Below are 21,012 nucleotides of genomic sequence, written 5' to 3'. Positions count from 1 at the left end.
CTTCCCCTTCTTTACGTTTTATGACATTATTATTTTTTTTGAAAATCTCTTTACCTTTGTTACTGGCAAATGAGTACAAAGTGGAAGAAAGGAGCATATCAGGAGTGCAAAAAGGCAGAAGGAGCCAAAAGAGGGGATTAAAGGAGTCATGGAGGGGATGTGTTTCATTTGGAGGTATCTAAAATAATGCAGATGAACTGTGCTCCACATGTGCTTTTTCTTGTCTTTTGACTATGAACGGAATACAGGTGAGTAATTCAGGTAGCCATTGAAGATGCCCTAAACCAGGTGACATGAATCCCATTTTTGCTGATGGAAAGAAAGCAAGACAAAGTAAAACTAGGAAATGCAAAAAAAAAATAAAAAATAAAAAAATGGGGTGACAAGAAGGCAGCAAAGCAAGAGAAAGGGTCAGTGGGCAGCAAACAGGAAAAAGATGTCAGAGCTGTAATGAGGATAAGACATAGGCGTGAGACATCACCAGACAAGGTAAGGCAGGGAAAAGGACAGGGGACTGGCAGAAGAGGGAAAATACAGCAAAGTATACTTTTTTTTTTTTTTTGTGATCAAATATAGCAAGAGCTTATTCTCTCCCATGCTCTTCTTTATAATCCCAAAGGTATGAGCTCAGCTAGTGTCCTGGGGAGAAAGACCGGTTGCACATTGCCACTTTGCAGCAGACAGGTACTTTATCCTCAACTTCAATTTCAATGCTACATTAAGACTCAGTGTGAACGCTGATATCTGACAGTACAGGTCAGACCTGTCTTTTCATGTCTGTCCCCCAAACACAGAGCAAAACTAAGAAGATGAGCGATTTCCTATGAGCTATGCATACAAATATGTAATAGCATTAACTTGGTAAAATGCCGTGGTATTCTTTCATCTCATATCCCATGGGACTAAAATCTGATTTTCTAATGCTTTTTAGAAGTGAATTATAAAGAAAGAAAAGATCTTCTCTTTGGGACTGGATTGCTAAATACTGCCTGGAAGATTCTTTCAAGACTCCTTCATTACATTAATCCTTTAGAATGGGCAGTGCGAAGACTCATCCACCTGATCCTACTCATTAATGTGCCTTTTTGGCACCTTCTAGCAGCAGAGCAATTTCTTGCTGGAGGTGGAGAAGGCTATCTGAGAATTAACACACATGAACAACTCTTCCATGTAAGAAGAAGAAAAGGTTAAAAACAATACTCAGTGCTCCAGAACAAGGTGCTTTGAAAGGGGACTCTTAACATTCCTAGTTACAGAGCAGGTAGTTCCTGTTTCCTTTCAAGAAGGAGACTGGTAAAAATTGTAAGTAAAGGAAAATTCAAAGCTAGATGCTCATGGTGCCTTGAAGTCTAACAGGTCCAGATAACAAAGACTTCTAGCTCCTTGGTCCCAGCCCAATAACTGTAGCTTGGCTTAGGGAATGAATGTGAGATGCTGGGCACCCTATTTAATGTGAAAGAGTTATGATATAGTCCTCATGCATACAGGCATAGGATATTTGCACTAGGTATGGATATGGAAAAGCAGAACCCTTCTTCTCCCCCTCTATCAGGGAATGACAACTAAACTAAATAAAGACTCAGCTTATTCATTTTTTGTGGTCTGCCAAGCATTTGACCCAGACTTCTTGGCTTTTGCTACAGTCCCCGGGACTTCCAGATGCTGTCCTGTCCAAGCCCATGGCTGGTTAACTTCCAAAACCTGATAAGATCCAGCACTCTTTGCCCAGTAAAGCTATGGGCAAAAGCCATTTCTACCAAATTAGATAGTAAAAATATCCAAGTCTTCTGCCAAACAAAATACCTATAAAGAGAGTCCATGCTGTTGAAATCACAGATTCAAAGGGAGGACATTTCTAATTCCTGCAGCTCTTGAGAGTATGTGTACAGCGCAGAGATGATGTCTTACCTGTGCTGCAGTTCTTGTACTTCTTGCTCTGGCCATGCAGGACCAATGCAAACACCACCAACAGGATCAGGATCAGACTTGAGAGTGCCATCACCAGCAGAAACCACCACTCCTCATAGAAAGGGGCTTCTGTTTGTGCTGAAAGAGCAAAAGACAAACAACTCCTTATGCTCCTTCAGAATTTGCCCTTCTTCCCCACAGTGAGCGACATCCATAACAGTGCTCAGGACAGAGGTGTTCAAAGAAGATAACCTAGCCCACTTGAAAATAAGACCCTCAGAAAGCTTTCTGACACTTCTAGATCGCAGAGAGAACAGGAGCATACGACAGCTCCAACATCTCCACGAGCATCTCTCACACTTGGAGCAGCGCTGCAGAATCCCTTAGCTAAGAAGCAGTTATCACCAAGTGAAGGTAAGAAGGTTTCTTCCCACAGCCCAGCACACCTGTATTTCTCAGCTACTGTGGTATGCTTAATACTCCCTGGGTCAAAAGAGCCACTAATATACTTGTCATGACCCATGGCTACTCCACCTTTTAAGAGGCTTGCCTTGCCAAAATGCTGCTCAATGGCTCTTTGAAAAATACAGCTAGTGCCAGGGAACAAAGTACATTCGAGTCATTACCTCCGTAGTTTAAACCCCAAATTCCAACATTCACTCCTGTTCTATACAGTATCGTCAGTGACTTAAGCCAAGCCCAACATGCGGCACGTTGACATTAATTCAGTTCCCTGAATTTTGTGTTATCTCAAGTCATTTCATTCCATTTGACCTCAATTGGAGGCACAAAATGATACTAACTTCCTTTTTCTAGAGTTATCTTGCCACTCTGGTTTGAAGTAGTAAGTACTATTATTTTTTTTTCAGTGATATTCTCTTTGTCAGCATCCCTCAGCTCTGAGAAAAAGTGCTGCCACTGTAGCACAAATCAGCAGTTGTATATTATTTCCCTGTAGTCTGTAAGGTAGGAGAACACCCAGTAAGAGTGGGTGATGCCAGGAGACCAGCTTCAACCAAAATCCTCATTATCACTGAACCCAGGCACTCTTTTTCCCCTCACTGTCCTGGACCCTGGATCTAAAAACGTCTGTTGTAAGCCCTACGATATGGGCTTAAATTTGTTCCAGATCACTGGGTGTTCTGTAGCAGTGAAAAGTAGCCACTATCTTTCTTTTCTAGGAGGCCAGTCCAGGCCAACAAAGACCTAAAGGCAAACTGCACAAGCCATGCTGGGCTGAGCAGATTCAGTGCAATTTATACCTCCCTGTGCTAGCTGAAGTGGCCAGCCTAAAATGCTGTATACTTTTACGACTGTGAATCTCAATGGAAACCTCTTACTTTCATGCAGCAATTTGAGATGAACACTGAAGCATCAAAAGGAGGTGAATTAAATAGTTCTGTTCAAGCGGAGAACTTACAAACAAGCGGTTTATTTATAAAAAGCATCAGAAGGAGCTGCATGCCTGGCTTCAAGGGAATAATGTCTTCCGGGAAAGGAAAGACTGACATGATTACTGACCCTTTACATTGTGTTACAGCCTCTGTGAAACCACAGATAGGAAAAACACTGACTCTTGGTGTTTGAAGTAGGGTGTCTATGCCCTTGTCCTGAAGGAGAAAAGGAAGGGTAGCACTCACACTGAAATCCATAGACAGCTCTCACAGGTTAAGTGGTTAATTGTGTAAGGACAAATGCAGCCGTGATGGCGATAGCAGCATTTGCTACTCCAGCCTGCTGGGTAATCGCTGAGTGGTGTTTATGCTTTTCACTCGAGAAGCAGAGATAAAAGCCACTCCAGAGACTGGATCATTGCCAGGTTCTCGGGACTCTCCAGAACTTTGAATCACAAAGACGTTTTATCAGGTTCTTTTATTCCTCCTCTGTCTTTGCTGACACAGCAAGGATGAGACCTGTTGCTCAAAAGCAATCTGGAGTACAACCCTCTCTGCAAGGGTAACAGGAGAACTGAGAAAAACTTTTACAAGGGCGAGCTTCCCACTTCACAAGAAGCCATTGAACTCGAGCTGTCCAAACATGGCAAAGCTGAGTGGAATTTGCTTTTCAAGGTATGGAAGCTCCTTCAAAAAATCACAATGCTGGTTTGTTCAAAGGGACTCTGGAAGCATGCTCGGGCCATAGCCCTGTTTACCAGGAATAACCACAACAGAGCAGGTGGGTGAGAAGAGTCCGTGAGCACCACCAACAAGCTGTTGTGATGAAGGGAGACTGGAGGTATCACAATATGCTGGAATTACCAGCACAGAGGATATCATGAATAATTTCGGGAAACTATACTTCTACATTCTTGAGCGCTAAATACAAAATAACACAGAAATTGCTTATCACAGAACCTTGGGAACAGAGAAGAAAGGAGAGTAAACAAAACAACATACTAGGAGAGGAGGAAGAAGAAAAAGCAAACACATCGTAGACTTTGTAAATTAGTCTTAGGCAAGAAATCTTATATGTAAACACTCACAAACTTCCTGAGAAGGTTGTCAAGCTTAAAAATGGCACATGACTATTTTTTCCCTTGAGAGTAAAGTATACTGTAATAACACTGCTTTTGTCTTAAAATAAGTGAAAACAAGCTGGTCTTGATGATTTATTGTAACAAGAGAAACTTTATTTTTTTCTCCTCCGCTCCCAGTAAGAAATTCCATTGGAAAAGGTAACAAAAAGCTTGATTACCTGATACTGCCACAGAGGGAGCGCTTGGTTCTCCATAGCCAATTTCATTGACAGCCACCACCCGAAATTCATAGGTCACACCCTGTTTGAGTCTGTCCAGGCTGACTGTGTAGGAGGTTGCGCTGCGAGGGATGTCCTTCACAAACATGTCCCACAGTCCTTCATCTGGAAAAGCAGCAAGGAAAGGAACAGCATTAACTGTGTGACTTGGCACTTCCTTCTGCTCATGGAAAATAATTGTCATTAATTGTGTGCTTTAACCACAGGCAGTGGACATGCTTACCCGAAGGCTGCTCAGTGATACACACAAATGTCAGATTGCCCTGCAAGACCCCATCTGTAAAAGGATTTACTCGTGACGGGGGTCTTACAACAGCCCAGATGGAAGAGTGCTCCGCTAAAATCTGCAGCAGCACCCATGGTGACCTAAGCTGGCTAGAGCAGCTGCCAGCCATCTGGGTCCCTCCTGACCAGGTATGGTCGCTGCATCTGCATGCCTGTTAGTTGACAGAGCAACTAAGCCCACAGCAACCTGGTACTTTAATGAGTCCTAACTGCACGGGTTTTGCCTGCTTTTTACATTGCAAAACTGACTTCACTATCCCAGTGCATAGGTTAGGTTTGCAAACAAATGTCAGATTTGGGTCTTGGCAGGAAGCACCGTGGCCTTGCATGAACTGGTGCCTGGTGGACTGGTGCCACTGGCGTGCTGCTTGCTTCACAATATCAATATAGAGACATCCTTTTGCATGGGCTGGACTGCAGCATGGCACAGCCCACAGAGAGAGGCAGCAGGCACTGCACTTCTGTGCCATGCATTTTTAAGCAGGAACGAGTTTTTGTTTGTATTATAAAGCTCTAAAAGTTGCTGGAAACACAATGCCTTCTGCATAACTGATGAGAGTGTTTCAGTAGGGTAATCTCAATTCTCAACAGCCATACTGACATTTATCCTGATGTGCATCCTGACGAGGCACCGTTCCGGTCTCTGATCCATATGCGTAATCTTATATTCACTTGACTTCAATGGAAAGAACTTTCAACAAGATGGATGCTGTTACCAGTAAGAAGAAAACCAACTATAATTAAAGATGCCAGTCAATAATTTTGAGTGCAGGAATCAAACATTAATCTAAACAGACTGCTTTTCTGTAACAACTGGTGCCCAGCACTTCCACCGACAAAATGGCTGTGTACACAAGGTGCCAAACTCTCGGCTAGCCTAAGCCAGCACAGCTCTTAAGGATCTGACCTGATCAGGCTTCTACTTTTAGTTATCAAAGCTGTTCAAGCAATGCTTATTTTTCTCTGTATGTCCCACAGCAATAGAAGTACAGTGATAACCTCTGCACAGATACTACTGCAGCGCAGGAGCCACCTGCTTTGAAAGAAAGCCCTCTGCACTGTGAGACTCAAGCATCAACATGACTTCTGTAGCTTGAGGTGTTATCAAGGTAACAATAAAGCCAGAGCCAGCAGCACTACCCTTAGCGACTTCTGCTGCTGCGGCAGTGAAGGCCAGAGTCTGTTCTCATTTGCTTTGCATTTACCTGCATGTAAACTAATTGAAGTCACTGCAGCAATTCTGAAACTGTGCTGGTGTAACAGAGCAAAATTTGGCCCTCCGCCTACTTCTGTGCAACAGGGAACAAAAGCAAAGATGGATTGATTAACACTGCAGGTGCATTTCCATGTGAATGTTTTAACTTTGGCATCAGTAAATATTGGCTCTGTAATTTGTAACGTGCTGCACGTCTAGCAACACACACATTGACTAACAGCCCCCAAACTACATCTTTTCTGATCATGAGGTTTGGCAGTCTCAGTGGATGCAAAAAGCAAGCTGAAATGTTATTGTTCCAGCTACATTGAGAAATACCGAAGAACAATAAAATAGGTAATTTTTCTGTCATGCTTAAAATTCAGACCAATACATTATTCACCAGCATGATCAGAGTATAATGAAGTTATCATAATGTACCATTGTTATGTATTAGTTGGATATTACAATGGCTATAAAACAAGAGATAAAATATTGACTTCCCTTTTACAGGGCAATAGATGGCTAGATTATTTCTACCGCATAAACGTACAATGTAGTAAAAAGGGGGTTGGGGATTTAGTTTCTCCGAAAAGGGTGGAGTGAGGGATGCATTTTCCAAGTTGGATTGTTGCAACCACCAATACTAAGAAGAAGCATCTCAGACTATAAAATATTGCCATAATTGCTAGAATTGCCTGAGCTTTCATAAACACATTTGTAAACAGCAATAAGAGAATTTGAGCCCATTGTGAATTGTCTGAAAAGCAATTTGTTTGCATTGAAAGACGCTTAAATGGGGGAAGAAGAGGCAACAGTAGAAATGAATGTTCAACGCTCATTGCAACAAACACAACTGTACACACACACTTTCTTGCTCATTTTCTCAAACCTATCAGGGTGCACAGTGCAGAATATCCAACAGACCAAGGAAGTGTAAATTTAACCACTTGGTAAAGCTTGCAAAAACTTGGTAAAACTACCCTTGAGAAGTTAGTGTGACATTTCTACCTCTCTGCCTCCTTGGCTATGGTGGTGACGGTGTGAGACAAGGACGGCTGCTGGTGGATGTTTCGTCAGGGGGATTCCTGCCTCATGGGGACTCAGAGGTGCTCCAGCTAGTGGCCATATATTTTCTGGCCCACCTGAGGTATTTTTTCTGGGGGTAGAAGAGAGGGCTTGGCCAAGATGGGACCCAGTGTGTGATCTTTGGGAACCCAGAGAGATGCTGTTGCAGTTGCAGTGATTAGACATGCTTCAGGGTGGCAGCCTGGGAAGAAAGGGACATCCTTATGTCTCCCCCATTGCTGACATCAAGCAAATGCCATGCACAGGGTAGTCTGCAGCTTCCCCAGCTTTGGCCAATAAGGTTTTTAATTACAGAGCTTCAGTTTATCTCATCTCCATCTGGAATATTCAGGCTTCTCTTTGTAGACAGAGATTGCAGTCAGATATATCCAAACCAAAAAAGCATTTTATTTCAGTACTGAGCTCTGTAATTAAATATTGAACAAAGACTTGTGAATTCATTCACCACATCTCTTCCCCCATCCCTTAAAAATAGGTTTGCTCTAAATGTTAGAAGTTCAGCTGAGATAGAATTCATTAGAAGGTCACCTGTGATAGCAAAGATTGGCCTTTAAGTTCAGTAGAAAATCATTAGTATACCGTACACATCATTTTCCACTCAGTTTAGGGAGGAAGGATGTGCATGCCATGGTTGGGATATCAACTGAGTATTAACTCAAGGAAACCACCAAGATAAGCCAAGTTTGCGATGCTGGACCCCTGCAAGGAGGTACAAGGCTCAGCCAGCCCCAGTCAGCTCCTGGTTCATGTCCTGTGCCACGCAGCACAGCTGGCACTGCACTTGTGTTGGAGCAGAAGCCTTTGCAAGCAGTAACATCTGTCCCCTTCTGTATTTCACATGGCCTTTCAGTGGGCTCTCAGCCTCTTAACAATGCATGGGGAGAAAACCTAAATTACAAGAGAAGTCAAAACCACCATGAGCCCAGCTTGCCCTGGACATCCTCCTGTGCAGGCAACTCACCACCCTGGCGAGGTGTAGCCCAGGCACGGCACCTACAGGCCTGCCTGTTTTCACAAGCAATTAATCAGGGTCCAAATAAAACTGTCAGGAAGTAACGAGGGCTCCTGGCTCTGCTAACTCCAGCCACTAACAAATGGCTGCAGCCGGGCAGATGGAAAGCTGTCAGTTATTTGGGTCTTAAATGCCAGCCTTCCCCCTTGGAGAAAGAGGAGGGCTGTGTTGTAAAACTTTCTCCTAATTACGCATTAGGTGGTTTATGAGGGGAGAAGCAGCTGAGAGTTAAGGACCAGCTGAATGCGAGTAGCATTCCTCCTACAGAGGGCAAAATTAAAATGGGGATGCATTTGTCAGAGGCAAAGGGCTGGATTATCATGCAAACTAATGAAAGGACAAGAATGGGAAGTGAAGGCTGACAAACTGTCAGCCTCAGCATGTTGTTTGCAAGCAGAAGCGAACCAAAGGCCCCATGGCAGATGCCGGCAATGCAGCTGCACCCTTCACTTTGAATTTACTGACTTTTGCTGGTTTGAGTCCATGTTTGACACTGCACTCCCTCATTTGTTTAAAAATAAATAGAAAAGGAAGAAAACATGAAAACATTACTCAAGACACCAGAAAGAAAACTGAAGTGAGATCTGCCCTTGGGGTGTGAGAAGCGAAAACCAGCATTTATGGGAAGGACAATCCTCACTCCAAATAGACAAGTTCTTCCCCAAAACGTCTGCCGCCCTCATGGAACTGATCAGCTGAGGGAACAAAAGAAAACACTATTCTGACTTGTCTACATCCTGAGCACATGATTTGTAGCTGATCTGAGGCCTAACCAGCCTATTCATGCCAGCCAGAGCGCTAGAATTATTATTATTGGAAACATATTAAGCTGCAATTAGCTCCCACTGGCCCGAAGTCATTCCCTACTTGGGAAAAGCAAACAAACAAAACCCAAAACACATGGTGGGGAGAGAGGAAGCACAAGAGGAAGCCTCTGCAGTCTCATCCCGGGTCGGAGGCTTTCCTGAGATGCCACAAGCTGTAAAACAGACTGACTGAGCATCTGCTCAGCTGCCCCACAGCTCGAGACGACTGTAGCAGGCCAATACGTGTGTGAAGGCCTACACATGCACGTGTCCTCCTGGCAGAGGGGGTCCCTGGGACACTGTGCAGAAACACCTGCTTTGCAGGTAGGGGATAATCGGGAAGGAAAGCCTGAGTGGGCCTGCTCAACGCTTTACAGGCCGCGAGCCTGCCATTAAAGCACAGTACAGAGAGAGGAGCCTTGGAGATGACACACAGAGGCGAAAAGAGGGGCAGACCCACCTTCTCCACTCCCACCGGCAGTGCTGGGAACCTTATTGATGTGCCATTTCTGTCTTTTGCTCTGCACATGGAAACAAAGGACATGATCTAATACCCACTTCTTAGCCAGCCTAGTCGATGTCTGGGGAGCGCTTACTATGGCAGCGACAGAGGCTGCTTAATTGCATTTCTTGTAATGCACAAGAAGCTAAACTGGAATCCATTTCTCCAGGGACAGAGGAGTTGAAGGAAAAGAAAAACAGTTCTGTTTCTGTACTGTCTTCCTCTAGCACAGATCACTCTGGAAAAAATATTGGTTTGCCTGCTCCATGCTGGTGTCTGAGTATATTCAAAATGCACAAGAAGTAGTCAGTCTGGTCACCTTCCATAAATCCGAGGGAGAAACGGGGAGATCAAATGAACAATCTCAGCTGCCTGCTGCCATCACTGCTAAACCCAGCAGGATGGCTAGAGCCCTGTGAAACACAGCAGGGCACTGAAAAATTCAAAGGGAAGTGACAAAAGGGGGTAGGGGTTTGCCATTTATGACAGAAAGCCACCCTCTTACTCTGATGGAAGAGCCTTGGCAGGGAGCTACAGCAGGGAAAATGAGATGATACAGCATTTAACGTTTGGGGTAATGAGGCCTATAATAGATGACACTTGAGATGTGAAATACTAAGGTAGTGGTATTGCATTTGAATATTGGCAACAAGCTAAAGCTTTTCATCTGTCTGTTCAATGTCCCTTTTTTGATCTCAGAAGGATGAATATCTTCTCCTTCCTTGATTTTATGTGAAGGGCACAAGTCAACTGCTCTTCTCTTGGACAACAAGTACTTAAAAATAAAGGTTGCTCCAAACCATGCTCTACTACCCATATAAATCAACATGTAGAAGCAAATTCTTAGAATTATATTAAAACAGAAACGTCTCTGAATGGCCAGACCTGACAGGAGGAATTAGTTCTCTGTCTTTGTTAAGCTCATAATTCAGATTTCAAACTCCTCCATGCAGAGATGAGGAAGAAAAGCAGTACTGAAAGGAAGCCGACACTTGCGTGAAATAAGCAAGCGCTCCAATTAGTTCGTCTCCTCTCTTGGATCACATTTCACGCTTTCTACAGCTGCAACCAGAACTAAGGGTGAGAATCCAGCATACAAATGGCTAGTTCATTTGGTACAGCAGCATGAATAGGATTAAAATAATCTGAGGAGGAATTAAATGCCTCAACAGTCAGGTTGCAAGAGCAGGAGAATAAGACCTCTTCTGTGTGTTTCCAAGATCAGTGGAGTAGGGCCAGCTGGAATGACCCAGGGTTAATGCAGCTCAGACCTGCTTTGGAAGGACTATTTTCTTTCTACTCAAAAAGAGTGGACCACAAATCCTACATCGTTAACCATGAACTGTAAAGTGTTGGTGCACATCCAAAGGTGAGACAACCCCAAAAACATCCGATCAGTTTGCAGTGCTGCAACTCACAAGTTGAATTTCCAGCTTGCAAACCATCTGTACATGTGGTACAGGTTCCACTCTAAAATAAATTTACTCTAAAAACCCTGTTTGGGGAAATGTAAGCTGGTAAGCAAGCCTCAGTGAAGGATTCTGGTTTAACTTCACCTGTTAACTTTTACCTGTAAACAGTGCAGTTTAAATAAGAGAGGGTATTTTCTGCGTACAAAGAAATAAATGCTGAGCCAATAAGCTGATGTAAGGCAAATGGAAACCTTGAGTGTCATGCCTCTAATTCAAAAAACCTCTTGAACACTCTGGGAAACTCCAGTGCTTTGAAAATGCACACATGTTCCTTCAATTTGTTTTGAAAAAAATAACGTTAAATGACAGAAATTAGGAAGAAATGTTAGGGTCACTGCAGAGCAAGTTCTTTCAAAGGCAACTATGATTTTGCAAATTTGTAGCTTCAGTGATGACCAGAATGATTTTGTTACTGGTCTGGTTAAATGCAATTAATATTGTTGGGTTTAAATACAACCTTACATTTAAGACACATCCAAGAAACAGTTAGGATCCTTTATATAGTCAAACAGATAAGCATTCACTTAATCAATATATAATCAAGCAATGTGTAGGCACCTGGAAGTAAAAAAAAGGAAAGAACAAGCAGCCAACATGGATATGTCAAGTATAAATCATGTCTAATTTCCTCCTGTGACAGGGTAGCAGACCTTGTCAATAGAGGAGAAAGAACAGACATCATCTATCCTGACTTCAGCAAAGCTTTTGACACCATGACATTCAAACACGGCCTACACGAAACAAGTATCTGGTAGATGCATCAGCGGCTGAAAACTGTACTTGGAGAACGGTTATCAGCATTCCCTGTCAGAGTGGAGGGAATTTATCAAGTGAGATTAAACAGGGGTCTGGCAGCATTCACTGTTTTTGTTAATGACTTGGCTACCAGAAAGTGTGCGCTTAATAAATATGCAAGGGGTACCAAACTAGGAGAGGCTGCAAACAAGCTGGAGAGCACGCCTAAATTTAATATGATCTTTTCCAACTGGGAAAATATTTGGGAAAAAACAGAATGCAGCTTCAGTAAAATGTAAATGCCAGAAGCACGGGAGCTCAGGGAAAGCACCAAAAAAACCCACGGTGATGAGGGGACTCCTCTCACCCACTAATGCCCTCCCTGCAGAACAAACAGAGGAAGCCATGTGTGCATGCTGCTACAGTTCTGGCCCTGCTATTAATGGTGATTAGCTGCTGAGTTCTGCTGCTGAAGGATAGATCTCTATCTGTGGTCCTCAAAACACAGTTTGCAAGTATTTAAAGGTCCTTGTGCATGAGAGATGCTGTAAGCATTTAAGTGAGTTTTAATTATTAACTCTATTGGTTCATCAGTTGGATGATTTACCAGTGATGTGGCACAGTGGAAACTAGAGCTCTTAGGGTAATTTTCCGTGACTATTCCTAAACAGGAGAAAATCTGGTAAACCATGTAATAAATTAGCAAAGGCTTAATACTGGGCGGTGACGGCTTTCACTCACAAAATCCCAGCAGCTTACTAGGACAACAAACAATCTCTCCACTGGAGGATGGGTTTCAGCGTGGACCAAAGGAAGGGAACTCAAAACACCAAGCTGTCCATATTTCCCATGGCTTACCTGAGGGCCGTGCCTCTATAATGTACCCGGTTGTGGGTTTTTCTCCTGAATCTCCCTCAGTCCATTGTAGCGTCAGCCCAGAAGCAGATTTTGTCACCAGAATTTCCTGAGGGGAGCCAGGAGACCCTGAAGGATGAAATGACATGGCAAGTGTGGGTGGTATCAGAGACATAGTGTGGTATTCTTCATTTCTTCTAGTGACAAAGGAAAAAAATAATCCAGAAGTATTGGTCAACGCACGTGCAATATAAAACAGCTCAATAGGCTACTGGGCTAATTTTTGTACTGGTTCTAGTCCCACCAATTACAAACACCAATGGCTAGGTTTTACAGGTGTGTCTGTTAAGAAAAAAAATGATATAATTGGAGGGACTTTACCTTGTTAGACTATCTGTTATCACTGATCAAATAGGAGAACCAACTGTTTTGGTACACACACTGTATCAAGCAGAGAATGCTGAATTTCAGCCTCCTCTTGGCATATCAGGATATTTGCAGACATCTCCCTGCACACAAGCCAAAGTGTCAGGAGGAAACAATTGTAAATTCTTCCTGATTTTACATCCAGGAACCTCTGCTGGTTTAGGCAGAATTATTCTAGTTCTGACTCCAAAGCGTAGCACTACAACCAGAATTATGAACCACGCTGTCTGGCTGTAGCTTTGAATTCCCTGGGTGGCTAGTTTGTGCTATGATTTATTCACACTGTTTTGTTTATTCACATCAGTCTTTTAGATTTCAGAAAAAAAAAAAGAAATGTGTTTTTCATGGGTAGTTGTGAAACCCACTGAATCACGCCCTGAGCTCCTGTGACTCAACTTCTCCTTGGCTTAGAAATCCATGTTAAGCCCCAAGTGCTTTATTTCCTGCTGCTGCACTGCGTTTGCATAACTTATCTAGCTCATGACATGCTTTTATGGTTCCACTTACCTTCTGCTGGCCCAGCTGTGACATTGGCTTGCAGTTCAGGTCCATAGGCAATGGTTCGGGCTTGCACTCTGAATAAATAGGTCATGCCCTTGGTGAGATCTCGGACCTTCAGCCAGCGTTGCCAGTTCCCTTTTATGTCCACAGTCACCACCTTACTGACCCCTGAAGTAGCCACAAAGATGAAAAATAAGAGAAGGTTGCAATGGAAAAAAAAACAAAAAAAGAAAAAAAATAGCTTTTCACATCTAGATGGTAAGTAAAATTATCTAACTGTTTGCTAAGAAAGTATTTCTTACAATTAGAAGGAGTTTAAGTAGTGATAATAGCCAATTTTCAGCACTGATAAGTATAATTAGAGTTTAAGCTTGATAAGTGGGTACTGACAAGAAAAAAAACCTTACAACACAACTGGGAAATTACCAAGAGACTACACGCAACTTCACTAATTACTCTGGGAAGAAAGGAAGAGGTAAACGAAGAGGACTGCAGCTTTGCAGATTGCTTCCTATGCAAGCATTTCTCTGATCTTTCTTTGCCAAGTAACCTACAATGCTGCCTTGGAGGAGGACGTAAGGGCCAGGTTCTTTCCTTTGTTCTTTGTTCTGTCCTGGCTTCCACCATTACCAAGTGAATGCAGAATGAGGGACAAATATCTCATAGGTAACTTCTGGGTATAAATACCACTGCAAAAGGGGATGCATTCAAAGCACTATTAATTTGAACAAGGCTAAAGTCATGACTTGTGTTTCACTCTTTCTCACTCTTTAAGAATTTTTCTTGCATGAATGAATTAAAATATAGTTTTTACTGATAATTTCTAAAACTAAGTAAATAGAAATAATTTGATACATGAAGTAGTTTACAAAACAAAAAATGTTTGAATTAACAGAGTCCTTTTGGCATTTTTTGGTCCTTTAGATGTATGTAACATTTCAAACCAAGAAGATACGAAGTGGAAAAATGTTTTTCCCACTTGAGAAAGCTGTCTGCTAGTTTTCTCTCCAGAAAAAATACAGAATGAAGAAGTGTTTCAATCTGAATGCTTATTTTATGCAAATCAAGATGCCTCTTTCAGTTTTTATCAGTTAAATAAAGAATAATGTCCAAGTGATTTCTGTTCAAAGTTTTCTCCCAGACAATTTATAATTCTGAGAATCTTTCCTCGGTTAACAAGGAAGCAGTAAAAGTGCTCCTTCCTTCCCTAGGTGTACTATATCATTTCTCAGAGACAAATCATGAAGCATTTGTCATTTCAAAGTAACGTTCTGAAAAAAAAGAAGGAACTGTTAAAAAAGGCTCCAGGGCAATTTTGTTGTCTATTATGGTGTAAAACATAACACTGTAAAGCTTAAACAATAAAAGGTCAAACAGGGAGAAGACTGCACTACAGGACAGATCACCGTTCAAAAGTTTTGCAAAACGTGCAGGTTTTTCTTGGTGGCTCATGAGCAAGAAAGCAGGAGGTGTCACAATGGTGAGGAGGCTCAGCCAAGAACCACAGATGGGAGAAAAGTCAAAAGATACAGGAAAAGGTTCTGCTCCGGGTGTTTTACTGCAGTGTAGGCATGGAGGAACTCGAGACCTGGGGCTGGGAGGACCCTGCGGGATGAGGGGGGCTGGCAGGTGGTGGCCCCACAAGCCCTGCTGCCTGGTGACATTCAGCACATTCAGCAGATGTGCTCCAGAGAGTTTGGCTTTGCCTTGCCCCCTAAGTAAATGAGCACGGCTTTTCTATCTTTCTAAGCAAAATGATGGCTTTGAGGGAGGGATTGCTTACCACAGCAGAAGAATAAATGTTTGATGAAAGAAAAATGTTGGCACAAGAGCAAATGGGTAGAAACTGGAGAATAAATGTAGGCAAAAATTTAGAAAGGAAGGAAAAGTCCTCTACAACCTCCCTGCTCACCCCAGAAATCTTCTACAGGGGAAGAGGAGACAATCTGGAATCAGAAAGAGCACAGGCAGAGGTGGGGAGGAGAAGAAAAGAAAACAAAGATTCTGAAGAGGTTAAATCAAATGCATATAGAGAAAATATGACCTGACACTTTCATACTTTCAGGGAAAAAAATGTATTCTTAAACATTGTGTAAGAATGAGTATGAGGCAGAAAATGTCCACAGAGCCTGAACCTCCTGCATACCCTGTGCACATTTCTTGGTCAAAATTAGAAATGCTTTCCGCATTAGCTTTTTGTGCTTGGATCTGCCAGCCATAAAGGCTGAAAGTGCTTTTATTCTCATGTTTTCATTCCTGAGTATAATTTTCTCAGTGCACGAGACATGGATATTCAGACAATATAGATCTTTATTCCTTACAGAAGCAGCAAATACTAGTGGTTGATATCCTCATTTCTTTGGAAAAGAGTTTAAAATGGATTGGCAATGGCTGAAATTACTCTCCCTGCTGTCACACTGCCAAAGTTGGACATCCTATTGAACTACTGGCAATCTACCAGGAATACAAAAATATTAATAAGACCATCCCCAAACTGCAATCTTTTCTAATTCACCTTTGAAATTAATTTACATTTGTTTTCAGATAAATTGCCAAATTATTTTCTGTTGCTGTTCTGGCAAATGAAGGAAACATTTGTGGCCACCACACTGATGTGGTGTAGCTTAAATCTAGTGCTGGGTTAAAAATGCTGCCTGAAAACTCTGTGTAAACAGACACGACTAAATCTCTATCACAGTTATTCTCCCCTGTCAAAAGTAGCAGTGGTACCAGTGACGACTAACACATTTGATGCCCAGGCAATCTTTGCGATAACAGAAGTGACACATGATGTGATAAGAAACACAAATGAGCCTGACGACTATTCTGGGATGGAGCCCACTCAGCAATTTTATAGTGCAACACGGGGAGACAATCAGGCACTCTCAGGCTGAGTTTCCTCTTCTCCCACATTGGGTAACAATGGCAGTAAAATGACTTTTCAAATCATGCAGAATATAGTTTGTGCAAGAAAATGAAAGAGGACAGACAAAAGCTATATTCCACAATATTACAGTTTGCTGAATAGTTTTGGCAAAAGCAGAATTGTTTTACTTACCCTCTGCCACCTGGCCTCTCTTGGAAAATGGCAGAGAGCAAGTAGGAAATTGGGGAGAGATAAAAGATGCTTCAGTGCATTTCTGTCATTTTCCTATGAATATGTATGATTTTAGGTCTTTCTTACCCTGGACGGGAGCCAAAGGCTCATAGACTACTCGATAACCCTGCAGGACTCCATTCGCTGCTGTCGGCTCGCCCCAAGACACATTGAGTGTCGTGGAAGTGATTTCAGAGAATGCCAAGAAGCTGGGAGCACTGGGTGCTGAAAGGATTACAAATATATTGAATTGCAGCAGGCATAGTGAATCTGATATACATATGTATTATAGAACCCTTTTTTTTTTTTTTTTCCCCAGCCTAAATCTAAAGGAAACAAACTAAGAGTGGGATTTACCAATTGGATCAAAATTTCCCATAATCAACCATAAACACAGCCTGTCCTAAGAAAACCACCCACTCCACTGCAAAACTGGATCTCAAAAGCAAGCAAAGAGACATGACAAAGAAGGAAAAGACTCTCACAGGGACACTAAGTTTGTCTTTGCTCTCTATCTAGCTGCTGATTTCTGAAAACTTGCAGCATTTACATGTTTGATATCTCCCTGTCATTTCTGGTGGAAATGTGTTGCAGATGCTGGGATTTCTCATGTTAACTCCCTCAGAAGAGCAGCAGAATTGCAGGGCTGAGAGACAGAAGGGCACTAAGTGAGCACACAGCTCAAGTGCATGCTTCCTCCTCATGGCCAGCCACAGCGGTGCTGCCTGCTGAACTGCTGGAGCGCTCCCACTGCGGTCACACCCAGCACAGCTCAGCCTGTGTGGCTTAAAAAAAAAAAAAAAGATGAATTGCAAAAATCACAGCACTTCTCTCACAAGACTGCTTGGGGAATTTCCAGGCTCTGTAGACAAGTTTAGATTTTCAGATGTGATAGCAGAGGCCACAAAGAGATCCACAGACAGTTTCATTCTGGATCAGCTTGCAGAGGGACCAGTCATTCTGCCTGTCCTAGCTTCCGCTGCACTGTTCCCTTTCCCACGATTGCCTTTTCTGATCCCTCTTTTTCCCCCTCCACAACCACTATAATGTAATGACCCATCTGAAGATAACTCTAAACACCAGTACCCTCCTGGACAACCACCCCAGCTGCTGCCCAGTTACGTGCTGATGACCACCAAGTCCATGCTTTGAGGCAAGAAAGCGATCCCATACCAGCCTGGTGTGTCCTGCCCTGCGAGGGGCTGCTCCTCGGGCCATCCCCGGCTGCATTGAAGGCAGAAATGCAGACCATGTACCGCGTGTGGCTGGTCAGGTTTTTGAGCCGGACGGTCGTCTCCGGAAGGAAAAGAACCTTCACTTTCTCTGTGTCATTTTGGACGTCGCTCTCCCAGTAATAAATCTGTTGGAAGAGTGAGATGTTTTAGCATCTCCTACACCTCTAAAACATCCCAACATTACAGCTGTAAAAGATCAGGAAGATGGAGCAGCCTTGCTCTGGACTCCTCCATTAAATGGGATGCTAACACTTTTTACCACGGGCTCAATCTTCTCCTTTCCTTTGGAAATTACCCTGACCCCTGTGACCACATAGCTGAATACATCATTCAAAAATAGAGCACAAGTTGAAGAATGTGGCCTAATGACAATAGATAGGAGGTGCCAGAGCTCAGCAATGACAGGTCAGATTTTGAATTCTCCCTAAAATGCTAGCTGCCTGTCAGCACTGGCACCCTGATACAATGCTCCCATAATTTGCCTCCCTACGCACACAAGTTTCACCATTTGTATTCATAGGACAGCCAAGCAAATGCCTTCCTGAAGAGGGTAATAAAGACTTTCCCTAAAGTTCCTTGAGGTACTTTTCCCCATTCTCGCCTTACATAATTTTTATCCCGATGCCATAAAATTAGGCTTTGGAGAAGATGATTCCAAGAGAAAAGTAGTGCCAGCCCTACTTATTGGACAGGCCTGGCACGGAGAGCATTACAACAAGCCAAAGCAAGCCAAAAAGTTGAAAGAATGAGCCAAGGCAAGACTCTACCTTGGCTCTACAATCCAAGCTGTTAGAGCCATCTATATACATAGAAAAGGAAAAGAACATGAATTGATATATAAGGTTGCTTGTTACTGCCAAGAAGGGATGCCAGATTATTCACATTGGCTTGGCTTTTCTTCGCTTATGGATCTAAATTCATGGAGAGAGGCAGAGCCAGACACTGAACCCAAGCCAAGCTCCAGTGTTTGTAGACTTGCCCATTTCCACTCTCTGAGGGTCCATTCTCTTGCTGGAGAAGCTAAACAACATGCCTGTGCAACGTCCTTGTCTCCTATGAACCAAATGCAATTAATACTATGATTTAATTTTGTTAAAGTTAAGGAAATGAAATAATTCTTGTGAAATCTGACCTGGCTCAAGCTTCTAGCTTGGAGGAAGTACTGCTTTTCCTAATAGCTTTGGAACAATTGATAGATAGAAAGCTCAGTTAGTTTTCTTCAATACTTTTTTGCCCCAAGCTCTGCTGTGTCTGTTGCTTTTTGGAGCAGATACGTTGCCTGAGTAAGTGTAGCTGCCTCCCTGTCTGCATGCCCTGTTTCCCCATGCTCTCCTTTCTCTGCAAATAGCAACACTCTTTTCCTTTTCTCCCCCCTTTCCCCTGCCTCATTCTCTTTCTTTAGATCTCAGGACACAGTGCCATTTCCACACTGCAGTCTGAATTCTGTTTTAATTTGCCTTGTGCAGTGAGGGCAGCTGTAGTTGTAGAGCTATCTTACAAGTAAGAGCAAAGCCAAGCAAGACAAATGAAACCAGCAGAAGCAGAAGTATTGCCTTGTAGCCTTGTATATTCCCATTTTGGCTGTCGGCAGGAGGAGGGTCCCAGGTGAGCTCCAGCTGGCTCGCAGAAAGGGAGTTTACGTGGATGTTCTGTGGGGCCATCGCTGGAGCTAGAGAGAGGAGGACAGAAGAATTAATAGTGACAAGCAGAACTAGTTCATATCCAGGCTGCGGTGTTCCATTTGCAGAAGGACTCAGGACAAACTCTGTTTATGCCACCAGCCAGCTAACAGAGCTGGCCCTGGAGGCGTCAGCATCGCGGGGAAGTCTCGGGTATAAAGCGGCAGCGCGCGTGGACCGAGAAGCTGCCGAGCCTCCAGAGAGCGCGATGCTCTGTCTCACACAGACCAGGTTAGACAGTGAACAAACTCAATCCTGTCAGCAGCTTTGGGAAATAAAAGCCAATCTTTTCTTTATTCTATGGTAACGTTTCAGGCTTGCCGTTGGCAGCGACGCTGGGCTCCTCAACAACAGTCTTGAAAGGAACTGTGGGAGCAAGGCAGGCCCCTCGCACCGGCAGCCCGGCCTTTCTTACAGGCCTTTGTAGCAGCCTGAGAATGAAGGCCAAAATGCTGTTGAAAACCACCTCCCAAAACAGATACTAATTGATTTAACTAATATTTTATGTATGACAGAATGGTTTTTAGCTTGCTACTTGTTAGCCCTGATTTCATTACACCTACACATACTGGACCCCCTGGGCTCCCGGTGGCACTTCTTTGCATTGTGCTGTGCAAGAAAACTAATCTTTGGCTTCCTTCAAGTGCACCTGGGTCACACCAGCTTTCCCTTTTGTTGGGATCCAACTCAGTGCAGGTGGATTTTCCTCCCCAGTGGCTAGCAAGGTCTGCTTTCCAGACCTGCTGCCTCTGCCTCCAGCAGATCTTAACAAAACAGCACGTTTTGTTTACAGGAGAGATGCCGAAGCGTGTCATGTTCAAACTCCAGAAGCGGGAAGGGAAGAGCAGGGCAAAGGGCACGCTTCCCCTTCCTCTGTGCTCATGGTGCTGCAGCCTTCACCCAGCCTACCTGAGAAAGCTGCCTCTTTTCTCTCTGCCTGTTTACGGGCCATAAATAGAAGTGATAAAACATTCACTACTCAAGTAAGATAGCCCCGGTTATCTGTTCCTCTGGAGACTTCCTTCTTTAGAGGGAATGACCTTCATAAGTCACACTTTTCTACCGATACTCCCTCCCCCCAGCGTTATAAAATAAAATAGTAATTAACACCCACTCAGCCTGACACCAACTATTTATTTTGTTCTAACTGTGTGGTTTCCATATTATCACTGCCCACCCTGCCGTTAATGGAAATGTTAATAACCAGCGCCAGGTTGTTGTGACAGATGCTTGGGCTCATTATCAGAAATTCTTATTTACCGCTCCATTAAACGACAGAATCGCACAAAAAAACAATTCAATCAAAACTAACTGGAGGAATTTTAACAGCCACATTAATAATCCAAAACATAAATAAAGTTCATGTCTTTTGCATGTTTGCCACCGGCAACTCTATTGCAAAATTATTGCTGTACAATTAAAATGTGTAAGGCAAAATTGAAAATAGCCATTATCCCAGTG

The 21,012-nt window shown here is 43.2% G+C and overlaps 1 protein-coding gene across 8 annotated transcripts in view; it reads right to left on the bottom strand.

Moving 5' to 3' along the window:
• The window catches only part of SDK1 (sidekick cell adhesion molecule 1), a 393,578-nt gene that overhangs the window by 13,463 nt on the left and 359,103 nt on the right, over positions 1-21,012 (bottom strand). For 7 of the 8 annotated variants that reach the window (XM_080556193.1, XM_080556194.1, XM_080556195.1 and 4 more), the window contains 7 exons: positions 19,426-19,541; positions 17,811-17,997; positions 16,725-16,862; positions 13,547-13,708; positions 12,617-12,742; positions 4,603-4,767; positions 1,909-2,046 (listed from right to left, as the gene is read on the bottom strand). In XM_080556193.1, coding sequence (XP_080412319.1) covers positions 1,909-2,046; positions 4,603-4,767; positions 12,617-12,742; positions 13,547-13,708; positions 16,725-16,862; positions 17,811-17,997; positions 19,426-19,541 — 1,032 coding nt within the window. Of the gene's footprint in view, positions 1-1,908; positions 2,047-4,602; positions 4,768-4,886; positions 5,657-12,616; positions 12,743-13,546; positions 13,709-16,724; positions 16,863-17,810; positions 17,998-19,425; positions 19,542-21,012 lie in introns of those variants that run through there. The other variant, XM_080556199.1, reaches the window with a different exon arrangement.

The sequence above is a fragment of the Anser brachyrhynchus genome (genome assembly GCF_964034855.1).
Source record: "Anser brachyrhynchus genome assembly, chromosome: 15".
NCBI lineage: Eukaryota > Metazoa > Chordata > Aves > Anseriformes > Anatidae > Anser > Anser brachyrhynchus.
This window is presented reverse-complemented; position numbering and strand designations above follow the sequence as displayed.